Source organism: Coregonus lavaretus, assembly GCF_964263955.1.
Source record: "Coregonus lavaretus genome assembly, chromosome: 16".
NCBI lineage: Eukaryota > Metazoa > Chordata > Actinopteri > Salmoniformes > Salmonidae > Coregonus > Coregonus lavaretus.
In genome coordinates this window covers 27,008,757-27,024,321 of record NC_140003.1, presented here as the reverse complement: position 1 = coordinate 27,024,321, position 15,565 = coordinate 27,008,757, and the positions used below count along the sequence as shown (strand labels likewise).

Sequence of the window (15,565 nt, the reverse complement as noted above, 5' to 3'; positions counted from 1 at the left end):
AAAGTAATTCTGCTTTGAAAGTTGATCAACTTGTAATCTCCCTTTTGAGAAAATGACCTTTGAATGTTTTGGTACCTACTGAAGAGCTCTTCTTTGTCTACACCCATTCAGCATCGTTCACACCCTCTTACACTTTAGCCCCACCCATCTCGTTTCGCTCTCGGAGCGTTCAGAGCGCACAATTGACGCTCTAGCCAATGAGAAGGGTTGATCCAAGCGCTCTGACCTCACAACTGCAGTCAAGCACCCAAGCTAACTGGCTAACATTGGCTAGCTTGCTAGCTACTTCCAGACACAAAATTGGGATTATATGGTTCATTGTTTACCTCTTGATGACAAAACAGCCTAACCAGCTCTGCTAGGGCGAGTAAAAGTCCAGAGCGTTGGTGACTGTAACTGTGCTGCTGGCAACAATTTAATTACGCTTTTTTGCCGACATTTCAATGGGTGTTGTGCGTTCGTAAATTCATCAGTTATTCTGCGCTCTGGCATAGTCAGACTGAATTTACGAATGCACCTGAAATGGTTACTTGCATAGTGAAGTCTTTTGTTAAGACATGTAGCTAGCTAGCTAGGTAAACAATTTACCTTAATCCCAACTCATGACATTACTACCCTGCATGAATCTGCAGGTAGCTAACCAACTAGGTTCAATGTTAGCTAGCTAACATTAGGCTCTAACTAGCCAAGCAAATGGCTCTGAGACACGAATAATAAGATCATACACTTAACGTTAGCTAGCTAGCTAAACAATGAACCATAATCCCAACTCATGACATTACTACCCTGCATGAATCTGCAGGTAGCTAACCAACTAGGTTCAACGTTAGCTAGCTAACATTAGGCTCTAACTAGCCAAGCAAATGGCTCTGAGACACGAATAATAAGATCATACACATAATGTTAGCTAGCGAGCCAGCCAGCTAACATTAGCTAGCTAGCTAACAGTACACTTTACCTTGAAATGAATCCCCTTTCTGTCAAAATTAGAAACGTGTAATATCTGAAAATTTAGCTAGCTAGACTATCTTACCTTTATACATCATGCATGATGGACACATCTCCCTGTCACGGATGCCATGGTTTCCCTTAGTTTGAAGATGTAATCCGGAGACAGGTGTATTCTCCATCTCTTTAGCTATCATACTCTAATTCCACTGATTTCAAAACTCGATCTTCCAGAAAACACTTATGCAGCTCCACAACACGATACATAAAAAAAAAAAAAAGCTGCGTTAAACAGGATTACCCACACATACTGAGCAGTTCAAACAGACAGAAGCGCGCTATATGGCAGACTAACTTGAACTCCTCTCTCGGCATGTCCAGCCCACTCATTATCTCAGCCAATCATGGCTAGTGGGAGGGTTGCTGTCTTTTTCTGTGGCTTAACCAACTAGGCTCGTAATTTAACAATTTTTTTCGTATTTACAGATGGCATACAAGTTTGTTATTAAGGCACATGAAAGTTCACATGTTCCAGAAGGCATTCCTGCTAAAAAAAACGCATTTAGATTTTTAAAAAAAAGTTTATATTCAAATGGCTCTCCTGTGAAGTAGTGACCCGCGACATACGCCTAGTTTCCTGAAACGAGTCACATATAGCCAAAATATTTGTCATTTAACTTTTAAAATGTATTCACTTTTATGTGTGGCATAAACACAACTAGTAACAATGTTTTAATCTGATTTTGCTACTTCAAAAGTCTCCTGTAGGCTAGGCTACCTGCGAACGTTTATCCACTCTAATGTAATTCCAGCATCCAAACTGTGCAACAGCCATTCGATTAATGGAAAGAAACATCTGTTACAAAACACAAAAAAGTTTGGATATTGTCAAACCAAGCCTTCGATACTGAGTAGGGAGGGATATATTTTCTGTTTGTCGAGATTGAAATACTCTACTTGATTGTGGTGTTGAAAATGGAAACCATAATGATAAGCGCCCAAATTCGGTAATCGTATGGTGAATTGGCAGAGAAACCTGTTGGTGGAAAATGTCATATATTTAAAATAATTATAAATATAGCATCAAAATGTTGAAAATCTGATTTCCCCCTCGCTGATCATTGTCTGCAGCTGGCTCTGACCTTCTGGCCAGTTACCCCTGTGTGGCATAGACCGTGCCACAAAACCATGCTGAAATGGTAAAGTCAATATCCACGTTTATAAACACAGGGTTGCTACAGTTATTGTTATTTATGGTGGTAATAATACTTTTTGTGTAAATTTTTTGAGGGGAGAGGGTGTGCACATTTTAAAAAAAGTAAACAAATGTATTTTACGTTGGGGGGGGGGGGGGGGGGGGATTTTATAACACCTCACGATGGAGCAGCCTGCCCCTGTTTACTTTTTTTTTTTCAATGTGCAGACGTCATGTCAAGAATTCTGTCTCTGTACACAAGCCGGTGGGTAGGTAACCGACCTAGCCATCCACCATGACGGATGGTCCTTTAATGAAGATGTCAATCAAAGGTGTGTAACATCATTAGCTGGGGGAAGAGGAGAAGACACTGTGTCCCAGCCAGGCCTGGACTACAGGGCCATGCATCTTCCTGACACTTAAGTTACGTCCCAAATGGCACCCTATTCCCTATATAGTGCACTCCTTTGGAACAGATCCCTATGGGCCGTGGTCAAAAGTAATGCACTATATCGGAAATAGGGTAGCATTTGGGACGCACATCTGCAGTAACTTATGTCAACAGAGAGCAGGAGCTAGTTATTGACATTGACAAAACCTCTGTTCACAACAATTGTCAATAGAGTGACAGGCTGTACCAGGGCTGTCAGGTGAGGGGTTGGACAACTACTACGTGATCTGATCACTGTCCCTAGTGGTTGGATGCCAGAACTACGACAGGATGACAAAGGAGGGAGGGAGAGAGAGAGAGAGAGAGAGAGAGAGAGAGAGAGAGAGAGAGAGAGAGAGAGAGAGAGAGAGAGAGAGTGAGAGAGAGAGAGAGAGAGAATCTCCGGGGTGGCTCCAGCCAACACAGTCAAACCAGAAAATCACGGACAGAAAGAAGAAGCAATTTGAGGCGCTTCTTTCATCTCCACACTCTATCTATCTATCTATTCCAGCGGCGGGGTCATGACAGACAGAGGATAGAATGGCCTCCCCAAGACCAGCAGGGCCACAGAGAGAAAATGTATCTGTCAGTCAGCCTGAAAAAAACGTTTAAGCCTTGATACCGCACTGTGCACTGTGCAAGATTAAACACACACAAGCGGACGGACGCATGGACAGACAAATGTACGCATGAAATTGCAAACACACACGCGCACGCACACATACAGCATGCACGCACACATAAACACACACTGAAGCACACAAAGGCCCAGACATACATTTCCCATCGCTCTCTAAATAATCATTCCAAGGGAGTAGGGTTTTAAGCGACTGTCACCATGGCGAAGAGCAAGCACACACGCACAAACACACATACTCTCATCTACCCCATACTACCACCGCTTGCCTGCTGTAATGTTTTCCTATATAGAACAGGGATAATCAATCTAAAGCTAGTGGATAGTGGCATCAGGCATCTCTCTGCTTCCGTCTGCTTAGCTCCTCTAACTGTGTCTGTCCTGACCACCATCAGTCTCAGACAACAGACAGAGATCCAAGACAAAAACTTAGAGCCTACACAGAATTCCTTCATTGCCTTCAGCCCCCCCCCCCCCCCCCCCTCTCTCTCTCTTTCTCTTTCTCTCTCTTCCACTCTCTCTCTCACTCCCTCTTTCTTTGTGCAGGGTCGTCTCTCTCTCTCTGTCCTTATTCATGTCATATTAAAGTGATGGAAATGAACTTGCGAGCACGCTAATTGCGATTGTCAATCCAATCTAGGCGAGCCTCAAAGACAGGAGCTCGCCAACACTTCATCAGTCTTCATTAATAATGAAGGGTGCTGAAGAACAGGGGAACGTAATCTGACCTGTGTCTCAAATGGCACCCTATTCCCTAAAAAGTGCACTACTTTTGACCAGAGCTCTATTGGCCCTGTATGTTCAAAAGTAGTGCACTATGTAGGGAATAGGGTGCCAATTGGGATGTAATCTGCTCTCATCTAGCCCAGCATCTACCCAGGCAGGCAGCACACATACACCAACCAACAACGCCTGAGGGACAAATAACCAGCCTGTCAAAAGTGAAGAGAGGAAGAAGAAGAGGAGAGATAGATGGGAGAGAGGGGGGAGGGGGGAGGGGGGAGGAAGTGAGGGGGACAGGGGGTTGTAGAGAGAAACAGAGAGCGCGCGCGAGAGAGAGAGAGAGAGAGAGAGAGAGAGAGAGAGAGATTCCTTCCCCATCCAGGCTGTATCAGGACAGAGGCTGCAGGACAGGTAAAGGATGGACAGGTAGAGAAAGTGAGACTCTTATCATGTCCCTATTTCGATGCACAGAGGTAGGTGTCTGCTGTTATTAATGCAGACAGCTCCTCCTATCCTGAGTAGAGCCAACTGGCTTGGGACAGACTACTTTAAATGTCTCCTCTGCTCCTCCGTGTTCTCCAGGCTCATTAACCCCTATTTGACCTCTGTCCTCTGGAACACACAGGGTCAAAATAACTCCAGGGGACTGACTGCTACTGTAAGGGCCACTTATGACGTTGTCTTTAAGTTCCCGACCCATAACCCAATCAGCCAAGTCTCGTCCTATATACACAGAGTGTACAAAACATTAAGAACACCTTTCTAACCCGGAGAAGAGTCCCCTTGTCACGACTTCCGCCGAGGCTGCCTCCCCTCCTTGTTCGGGCAGGTTTCGGCGTTCATCGTCACCGGCTTACTAGCCACTGCCGCTCCATATATCATCATTTAATTTGTCTTGTCTTGTCAATTACACACACCTGGTTCATATCCCCTCATTAGTCTGTGTATAAGTGTTCCCTCTGGCCCCTTGTCCTTGTGGGTGATTGTTATTTGTTAGTTGAGTGTAGCTCGGTTGAGCTACCCGTACCTTGTATTTCCGGGGCTATTGTTCCCCGTGTGCCTGTATTTTGTTGACGCTATCCAGCGTAACTGTTTCCTACGGAATAAACTCTGTATTCAGTGATTTACCCTCCTGCGCCTGACTCCTTCAAATCACACTCTCACACCCCTAAGCAAGCTGGTCCTGGGGCTCTGTTCACAAACACAAACAAACCCCACAGAACCCCAGGACAGCAACAAAATTTGACCCAACCAAATCATGAGAAAACAAAAAGATAATCACTTGAACATTGGAAAGAATTTACAAAAAAACAGAGCAAACTAGAACGCTATTTGGCCCTAAATAAAGAGTACACAGCGGCAGAATAGCTGACCACTGTGACTGACCCCAAAATTAAGGAAATATTTGACTATGTACAGACTCAGTGAGCATAGCCTTGCTATTGAGAAAGGCCACCGTAGACAGACCTGGCTCTCAAGAGAAGACAGGCTATGTGCAAACTGCCCACAAAATGAGGTGGAAACTGAGCTGCACTACCTAACTTCCTGCCAAATGTATGACCATATTAGAGACACAAACTTCCCTCAGATTACACAGACCCACAAAGAATTAGAAAGCAAATCCAATTTGGATAAACTCCCATATCTATTGGGCGAAATACCACAGTGTGCACACTGACGTCTTGCTTCCGGACAAGCTAAACACCATCTTCACCCGCTTTGAGGATAACACAATGCCACCGACGCGGCCCGCTACCAAGGACTGTGAGCTCTCCTTCTCGGTGGCCGACGTGAGTAAAATATTTAAACGTGTTAACCCTCGCAAGGCTGCCGGCTCAGACGGCATCCCTAGCCGCGTCCTCAGAGCATTCGCAGACCAGCTGGCTGGTGTGTTTACGGACATATTAAATCTCTCCCTATCCCAGTCTGCTGTCCCCATATGCTTCAAGATGGCCACCATTGTTCCTGTATCCAAGAAAGCAAAGGTAACTGAATTAAACGACTATCGCCCCGTAGCACTCAACTCTGTCACCATGAAGTGCTTTGAGAAACTAGTCAAGGATCATATCACCTCTACCTTACCTGCCACCCTAGACCCACTTAAATTTGCTTACCACCCCAATAGATCCACAGACGATGCAATCGCCATTACTCTGCACACTGCCCTATCCCATCTGGACAAGAGGAATAACTATGTAAGAATGTTGTTCATTGACTATTGCTCAGCATTCAACACCATAGTACCCTCCAAGCTCATCATTAAGCTCGAAGCCCTGGGTCTGAACCCCGCCCTGTGCAACTGGGTCCTGGACTTCCTGATGGGCCGCCCCCAGGTGGTGAAGTTAGGAAACAACACCTCCACTTCGCTGATCATCAACACTGTAGTCCCACAAGTGTGCGTACTCAGCCCACTCCTGTACTCCCTTTTTACCCCCTTGACTGCGTGGCTAAGCACGCCTCCAACTCAATCATCAAGTTTGCAGACGACACAACAGTAGTAGGCTTGATTACCAAGAATGACGAGACTGCCTACAGGGAGAAGGTGAGGGCTCTGGGAGTGTGGTGCCAGGAAAATAACCTCTCACTCAACGTCATCAAAACAAAGGAGATGATTGTGGACTTCAGGAAACAGTAGAGGGTGCACCCCCCTATCCACATCGACGGGACCGCAGTGGAGAAGGTGGAAAGCTTCAAGTTCCTTGGCGTACACATCACTGACAAACTGAAAAGGACCACCCACACAGACAGTGTGGTTAAGAAGGCGCAACAGAGCCTCTTCAACCTCAGGAGGCTAAAGAAATGTGGCTTGGTACCTAAAACCCTCACAAACTTTTACAGATGCACAATTGAGAGCATCCTTTCGGGCTGTATCACCGCCTGGTACGGCAACTGCACCGCCCGCAACCGCAAGGCTCTTCAGAGGGTGGTGCGGTCTGCACAACGCATTACTGGGGCAAACTACCCGCACTACAGCATCCGATGTCACAGGAAGGCCAAAAAGATAATCAAGGACATCAACCACCCAAGCCACTGCCTGTTCACCCCACTATCATCCAGAAGGCGAGGTCAGTACATGTGCATCAAAGCTGGGACCAAGTGACTAAAAAACAGCTTCTATCTCAAGGCCATCAGACTGTTAAACAGCCATCACTAGCACATTAGAGGCTGCTGCCTACAGACATAGACTAGAAATCACTGGCCACTTTAAAGTAATGGAACACTAGCCACTTTAATAATGTTTACATATCTTGCATTACTCATCTCATATGTATATACTATATTCTATACTATTCTACATAATCTTAGTCACTTTAATAATGTTTACATATCTGCATTACTCATCTCATATGTATATACTGTATTCTATACTACTCTACTGTATCTTAGTCCATGCCGCTCTAACATCGCTTGTCCATGTATGTATATATTCTAAATTCATTCCTTACTTAGTTTGTGTGTTTTGGGTATATGCTGTGAAACTGTTAGATATTATTTGTTAGATATTACTGCACTGTCGGAGCTAGAAGCAAAAGCATTTTGCTACACATGCAATAACATCTGCTAAACACGTGATTTGATTTGATTTGTGACCTGTTGCCACAAGAAAAGGGCACCAGTGAAGAACAAACACCATTACAAATACACCCTATATTTATGTTTATTTATTCTCCTTTTTGTACTTTAACTATTTGCAAATCATTATATAGACATAATATGACATTTGAAAAGTATTTATTATTTTGGAACTTCTGAGTATAATGTTTACTGAAAATATTTATTGTTTATTTCACTTCTGTTTCCTATCTACTTCACTTGCTTTGGCAATGATAACATACGTTTCCCATGCCTATAAAGCCCTTAAATGAGAGAGAGAGAGAGAGAGAGAGAGAGAGAGAGAGAGAGAGAGAGAGAGAGAGAGAGAGAGAGAGAGAGAGAGAGAAGAGAGAGAGAATAAAGTACTTGCTATGGTACCATGGCAACACACCATTTAATACTGTATTTCTTATCAGACCCCCTCCCACACCTCTTTTCTTCCCAGTCTCTAATCGTCAAGCTAATGATGTGAAACGTAATGGAAATATTTACAGTTTCCGTTTGTCAATGATAGTGGTATAATTAACACCATGGTATGTGTCTCAAATGGCACACTATTCCCTTTATAGTGCACTATTTTTGCCAAAAGTTCTATGGCCCTGGTCAAAAGTAGTGCACTACAATATATAGGGAATAGGGTGACATTTGAGACGCCAATCATATCACTCCATTTAACAGTAGAGACACAAGGCAGGGAGCCACTATTAGCCAGGCAGGGGACTGATAGGTTGCGAGAGTTGGAAGACTTTGTGCTAGAAGGTGGATTGTCTATAGATTAATTGTCCCGATACGCAATTGTGCTATGAAGTGGTTACCCCTAGCGGTACAACTTTACTTAGAGCCTGCAGGTACACTGCTTTATTAGTTGTTATAAGCATGTATGAAACTTAATCATGTCTTGTTATAAGGTTTATAACATGTTATGCTAGTGACCCAACCAGCCTACGCCAGATGTAAAGGAAAAGGAATGTGGTAGAGTTGTAGATCTTATGACTGTGGTTACAAGGAGACTGTGACATCATGGTCAGGGAATGTTGAAGGCCTTCTGAGATGGATTACTGGGTCATCTCCTGCTCATCCAACTGAATGAAGGGGAAATTAAATGTGCTACAAGATTTCTTGCATTTGCGTGCCAGAAACACACTTCACAAGTCGGATTCAATACACATAAACAAAATACGAACAGAAAAAAATCCAATTATTAATCTTATAGCTGGGTCTTGATTCATCAGCGGTATGGAGGCAGTTTAGAAGATGGACTCTATTTACTGCTAAAGCTGTTCAAGGGGCTTGGGATGCAGCCATCCATCTCTGGCTATCTTTAAAAGGGAGGCAGAGCACAGGCATCACTTTCAATCACCCAGGAGACAGCCAGCCAGCCAGCTAAACACACCGCCCAGACTGCCAGGCCACCATGCAGGAAGGAAAGAAGCTTCGAGCTAGGTTTTATTTCCCCCTCCTCTCCTCTCCTCTCCCATCTCCTAGACCTCAAGGTGAAGTTTTCCTCCTTCTCCTCCTCTGCCCGAGGGATGGCACATTATTAATGTGTTTTAAAATAATAATAATCTTAACAACCCAAAAATACACACATTACCTTGCCCTCCTCCCTGCTCCCTTGCTGCTTGGCACCCTGTGTTCCTAATTAGGATGTTCAATTAACCCTCATTAATTGTGAAGCCTTAAGATTCTCAAGGACCTTGCACATGCACAGCGCCATGGGGGGCCATTTTGTAAACGAGAAGTAACCAGCCTCTGTTATATGGTCATGTAAGGAAATAACAGTGTGTACTAGTAACCAAGATGTTAAACCCTGTCACTACCTTACTCTATGTTCATCCCTTTGCGAGTTCTGCAATGGCAAACTGCAGCAAACAAAGAGCTACATTTCACTTTAAACTGATTGTGAGATCACCAATAATCATGCTGTCTTCACCAGCACACTGCTTCCCTCTCATACCCACAATGTTGAGCAGTGTCCCATTACCTGTTAACTCTGCAGGGGGCCAACGGTAACACTGTACTCTCCACCGCTCCCCTCCACAGCATGCCACGCTCTGGTGTTTTGTTTTTCATTGCGGGGGGTAAGGCGATATAGTGGTAGACATTGTTGTTTGGAGGAACACAGAAGGGCTTAAATTCTTCTGTTTCGTTTAGTTATGTAGAACAGTACTGTGTTATGCCTTGATGCTAGTGGGCCACAAAGATACACAGCTTTTACATAAGAGGAAGACTGTTTCAACACAAAAGTACTAAACACTTACAGTGTATTTTCTTTAGGCAGAAAGCTGACTGTGTTATGATCATTTACAGTAGCTCATAACATAATTACCCCAATATAAACAATGCCTACTTACATGGATAAATCATTTGATTTTTTTTTTAAGGAAACAAACTGTGATTAAAAAGTATTCAAGTAATTGATCAAAGTAATTTTTAGAATGGGGTTTTAGTCACCTATTTTTCAAAGTGCAATGTAATATCTGAATCATAACACATAGAGCTGGTAAACTTGATAGGCTGACTCTATGTCTAAATATTGATCAGTGAATCAATATTAAATACATTGAGGCCAAGTCCTCTCTGGCCGTGCTGGAGATAAGGTTTCCATCTACTAGGTTAAAGCATCACCTCATAAAGTGCTTAGGGATTCAGACAACCACCCAGGCAAACCACCCCATTACACCCCAACACACACAATAATACAGTCAGCACAACAGGGGTTAGCCCTCCATCCCCCCAATTCTCCCAAATGGACTGAAATATTTTGGAGTTGGGCTGCGTCTCAAATGACAACTTATTCCATATAGTTCATTACTTTTAGTAGTGCTCTATATAGGTAATAGGGTGCCATTTGGGAGTTACCTTGGTTGGTGCTATCAGAGTAGGGAGCAGGGAGCGTGTGGTGCTTTCAGAGCAGGGAGCAGGGAGTGTGTGGTGCTATCAGAGTAGGGAGTAGGGAGCGTGTGGTGCTATCAGAGCAGGGAGCAGGGAGTGGTGGTGCTATCAGAGAAGGGAGCGTGTGGTGCTATCAGAGCAGGGAGCAGGGAGCGTGTGGTGCTATCAGAGTAGGGAGTAGGGAGCGTGTGGTGCTATCAGAGCAGGGAGCAGGGAGCGTGTGGTGCTATCAGAGTAGGGAGCGTGTGGGGCTATCAGAGCAGGGAGCAGGGAGCGTGTGGTGCTATCAGAGTAAGGAGTAGGTAGCGTGTGGTGCTATCAGAGCAGGGAGCAGGGAGCGTGTGGTGCTATCAGAGTAGGGAGCAGGGAGCGTGTGGTGCTATCAGAGTAGGGAGTAGGGAGCGTGTGGTGCTATCAGAGTAGGGAGTAGGGAGCGTGTGGTGCTATCAGAGTAGGGAGTAGGGAGCGTGTGGTGCTATCAGAGCAGGGAGCAGGGAGCGTGTGGTGCTATCAGAGTAGGGAGTAGGGAGCGTGAGGTGCTATCAGAGCAGGGAGCAGGGAGCGTGTGGTGCTATCAGAGTAGGGAGTGTGTGGTGCTATCAGAGCAGGGAGCAGGGAGCGTGTGGTGCTATCAGAGTAGGGAGTAGGTAGTGTGTGGTGCTATCAGAGCAGGGAGCAGGGAGCGTGCGGTGCTATCAGAGTAGGGAGTAGGGAGCATGTGGTGCTATCAGAGTAGGGAGTAGGGAGCATGTGGTGCTATCAGAGTAGGGAGTAGGGAGCGTGTGGTGCTATCAGAGTAGGGAGTAGGGAGCATGTGGTGCTATCAGAGCAGGGAGCGTGTGGTGCTATCAGAGCAGGGAGCAGGGAGCGTGTGGTGCTATCAGAGCAGGGAGCGTGCCGACGGAAAGGTAGGGGCAAAAGAGGTCATTCTCAGCCAGCTGAACATACTGAATGCTGTGTGTGTGCCACACAGTTTTTCCTTTCTCCAGCAAATGTATAGGAGTTCACTGACCTGCCTCCAACCCCCCATTACCACATAATTATTTCACTGGGCCTCAGAGGGTGTGTGTGCATGCATGCGTGAGTGAGTGTGTGCATGTGTGTTGGGTCACTTAAGCAATTACACCACTGGTCCCTCATCTAACCTACAATCAATCCCAATCAAGCCATTTAATTTTGATTTATTCTAAATCTCTGAAAAATCTCTAATCAAAGACGATATGGATTGTGTTGAATCAAAGCGAATGAATTAGGTCATCAAAATTCCATTATGTCTCACACCAAGCAGAAGAGAACATGGAGACAATCAGTGTTTGGTATTTAGAGATCAGAGTTAGAGAGGATGAGGGTTTGATTGTCACAGACAGCCTAGCTGATTGGTAAAAGAAGACCTAAGAGTAAAACCATGTCAGACCAACAAGGTCACGTGGACAATGGCTGGTTGCAAAGTTAATTAAATAAGCACTGCAATGTTCAACAACGTGAGGTGTGATTCCAGAACAGATTGTCCTAGTCGTGATTCTAATACTGATGTGTAAGTTGGGTCTTACCCTGAGGAAGGAGAGGTCTAAGATTAAAAGCTAAATTGTTGGGGGAGAAATACAGTGAAAAGCTAAGAAGGGATGGTAGTGTCAGGTCTTACCCTGAGGAAGGAGAGGTCTCTGGAGCGGTCGATACTGGTGATCTCCAGGTTGCCCATCACCACCTCACAGTTCTCATAGTACTTCCTCAGGGTGCGGTACTGCTGCTCCAGGTCTGACAGAGTACTCAGCTTGTTCTCTGTGCCCGCGCATACTGCAGGAAGAGAGAGGAGGAGGTATGTTAGCTATGTCTTACACTGTACGTGATACTCATGATCCATACAAAACATTGAAACAAGACTTTACTCTGCGTGCCTGCGTTTGTGTGTACAGGAAGCCCTTGAGGCCCAGTGGGCAGATGAGTCCCCGTTAGCGTGTGTCCAGGCTACTGAGTAGACTCCTGCTATGTAATTAAAGCCAGGCTTTTCCACCCATCAAACACCTTTCACCCCCACTAGGACAGGAGACATCTGCCCTGTCAGCTGCTGCTGCTGCCCAGAGTATAGCCCAAAACACCCCAAAACAACACAAAATCACAACAAAGCACAATTCAACACACACTTAAAAATAGACACACGCACATATAAACATACAGTGGGGAAAAAAGTATTTAGTCAGCCACCAATTGTGCAAGTTCTCCCACTTAAAAAGATGAGAGAGCCCTGTCATTTTCATCATAGGTACACGTCAACTATGACAGACAAAATGAGAAAAAAAAATCCAGAAAATCACATTGTAGGATTTTTTATGATTTTATTTGCAAATTATGGTGGAAAATAAGTATTTGGTCAATAACAAAAGTTTCTCAATACTTTGTTATATACCCTTTGTTGGCAATGACACAGGTCAAACGTTTTCTGTAAGTCTTCACAAGGTTTTCACACACTGTTGCTGGTATTTTGGCCCATTCCTCCATGCAGATCTCCTCTAGAGCAGTGATGTTTTGGGGTTGTCGCTGGGCAACACGGACTTTCAACTCCCTCCAAAGATTTTCTATGGGGTTGAGATCTGGAGACTGGCTAGGCCACTCCAGGACCTTGAAATGCTTCTTACGAAGCCACTCCTTCGTTGCCCGGGCGGTGTGTTTGGGATCATTGTCATGCTGAAAGACCCAGCCACGTTTAATCTTCAATGCCCTTGCTGATGGAAGGAGGTTTTCACTCAAAATCTCATGATACATGGCCCCATTCATTCTTTCCTTTACACGGATCAGTCGTCCTGGTCCCTTTGCAGAAAAACAGCCCCAAAGCATGATGTTTCCACCCCCATGCTTCACAGTAGGTATGGTGTTCTTTGGATGCAACTCAGCATTCTTTGTCCTCCAAACACGACGAGTTGAGTTTTTACCAAAAAGTTATATTTTGGTTTCATCTGACCATATGACATTCTCCCAATCCTCTTCCGGATCATCCAAATGCACTCTAGCAAACTTCAGACGGGCCTGGACATGTACTGGCTTAAGCAGGGGGACACGTCTGGCACTGCAGGATTTGAGTCCCTGGCGGCGTAGTGTGTTACTGATGGTAGGCTTTGTTACTTTGGTCCCAGCTCTCTGCAGGTCATTCACTAGGTCCCCCCGTGTGGTTCTGGGATTTTTGCTCACCGTTCTTGTGATCATTTTGACCCCACGGGGTGAGATCTTGCGTGGAGCCCCAGATCGAGGGAGATTATCAGTGGTCTTGTATGTCTTCCATTTCCTAATAATTGATCCCACAGTTGATTTCTTCAAACCAAGCTGCTTACCTATTGCAGATTCAGTCTTCCCAGCCTGGTGCAGGTCTACAATTTTGTTTCTGGTGTCCTTTGACAGCTCTTTGGTCTTGGCCATAGTGGAGTTTGGAGTGTGACTGTTTGAGGTTGTGGACAGGTGTCTTTTATACTGATAACAAGTTCAAACAGGTGCCATTAATACAGGTAACGAGTGGAGGACAGAGGAGCCTCTTAAAGAAGAAGTTACAGGTCTGTGAGAGCCAGAAATCTTGCTTGTTTGTAGGTGACCAAATACTTATTTTCCACCATAATTTGCAAATAAATTCATTAAAAATCCTACAATGTGATTTTCAGGATTTTTTTTTCTCAATTTGTCTGTCAAAGTTGACGTGTACCTATGATGAAAATTAAAGGCCTCTCTCATCTTTTTAAGTGGGAGAACTTGCACAATTGGTGGCTGACTAAATACTTTTTTCCCCCACTGTACGTATAAACAGGCACGCATGCACAAGTGCATGCGCACACACACACACACACACACACACACACACACACACACACACACACACACACACACACACACACACACACACTGTGTGCTTAAGTGGTTCTTGGCCCATCAGTAAAGAGGTGAGGCAGCAATTCTAAGAAACATGTCTTAACCTCCATTGTCACATGAAAACTAACAGAATAATGACCTTTCCATTCAGAGGTGAGTAAAAGTTTATGCAAACTACTGCTATATTTAACATCAATAATACATCCACACCTGCAGTCTTTTTTAGAGAGATACAGAGAAGAGGTTCTGTCCCAAATGGCACCCTATTCCCTATATAGTGAACCACTTTTGACTGGGTCCATAGGACAGGTTAAAAAAAAAGCGCAATATAAAGGAAATAGGAAGCGATTTGGGACGAAGACACTGCCTTCTCCAACATTACCATTCAACCCCAGCCATGTTGTCACTGTGTGCTGTTTCTAGCCACTTCACGGTTGACAAGGGAACCATTGCCTTGACACTGGTGGCAGAATCCTCTCAAAGTGTTGTCACACAGTCACCCATGAACTGCCACCCACCACCATAGGAAACAAACACACACACTCCAAACACACACACCTGTCTCCTCCAAGACAGCTCCCCTCAAAGATCTTACCTCAATTTTATGTACCATTCTGAGAACCCTGTTTCTGTGATCTGTTCTCTCTCTCTCTCTCTCTCTCTCTCTCTCTCTCTCTCTCTCTCTCTCCTTTCCCCTGCCTCTGCTTTACCACCCACACACTCTTTCCCATTCCTCTCTTTCCCCCCTCTTCTCTTTCATTATCTCTTTCTCTCCCATGCTTCTCCACCAGTGCGACTTCAGTCCAACTAAGTCAGAAAGAACTGTGGAAAGATTCCTCCAGTGGAAGCCAGCGTTGCTGGAATGAAAAGGACATAACGGTGCCGACAGTACAGGGAGGCCTATCAATAATATAGAAGACAAGGCCAGCGCTGCAACCAACAAAGACGAACAGAGGGAGCTGGATGAAGAACAGAGAGATAGAACGATAGAGTGATAGATGGAGGGATAAAGGGATAAATAAAATAGAGAAGGGGGGGGGTGAGAGATAGAGGAGACTGAGAATGTGGATGCAGCATCCTCTGCTTGGCTTGTTATAACTTACTAGAACCACCGCCCGTGGGGGCACCAGCGATTGCGCCTGAAAAGGAGGGAAAGAGAGGGGGAGGGGGAAGGAACAAAAGAAAGAGGATAAATATCTGTTTATTCATGCATTCATTTGACAAAGTCTTCCCTCCCTCGTTTATCAAACTGTAGAAAGAGCAAGTGTGTGTTGCACACTAAAAAAAAATATAT

The 15,565-nt window shown here is 44.9% G+C and overlaps 1 protein-coding gene across 1 annotated transcript in view; it reads right to left on the bottom strand.

The window, feature by feature from the left end:
• Positions 1–15,565, bottom strand: part of erbb4b (erb-b2 receptor tyrosine kinase 4b) — a 423,779-nt gene that overhangs the window by 173,340 nt on the left and 234,874 nt on the right. Inside the window, exon 2 of the mRNA XM_084179659.1 lies at positions 12,065–12,216. Coding sequence (XP_084035785.1) covers positions 12,065–12,216 — 152 coding nt within the window. The remainder of the gene's footprint in view (positions 1–12,064; positions 12,217–15,565) is intronic.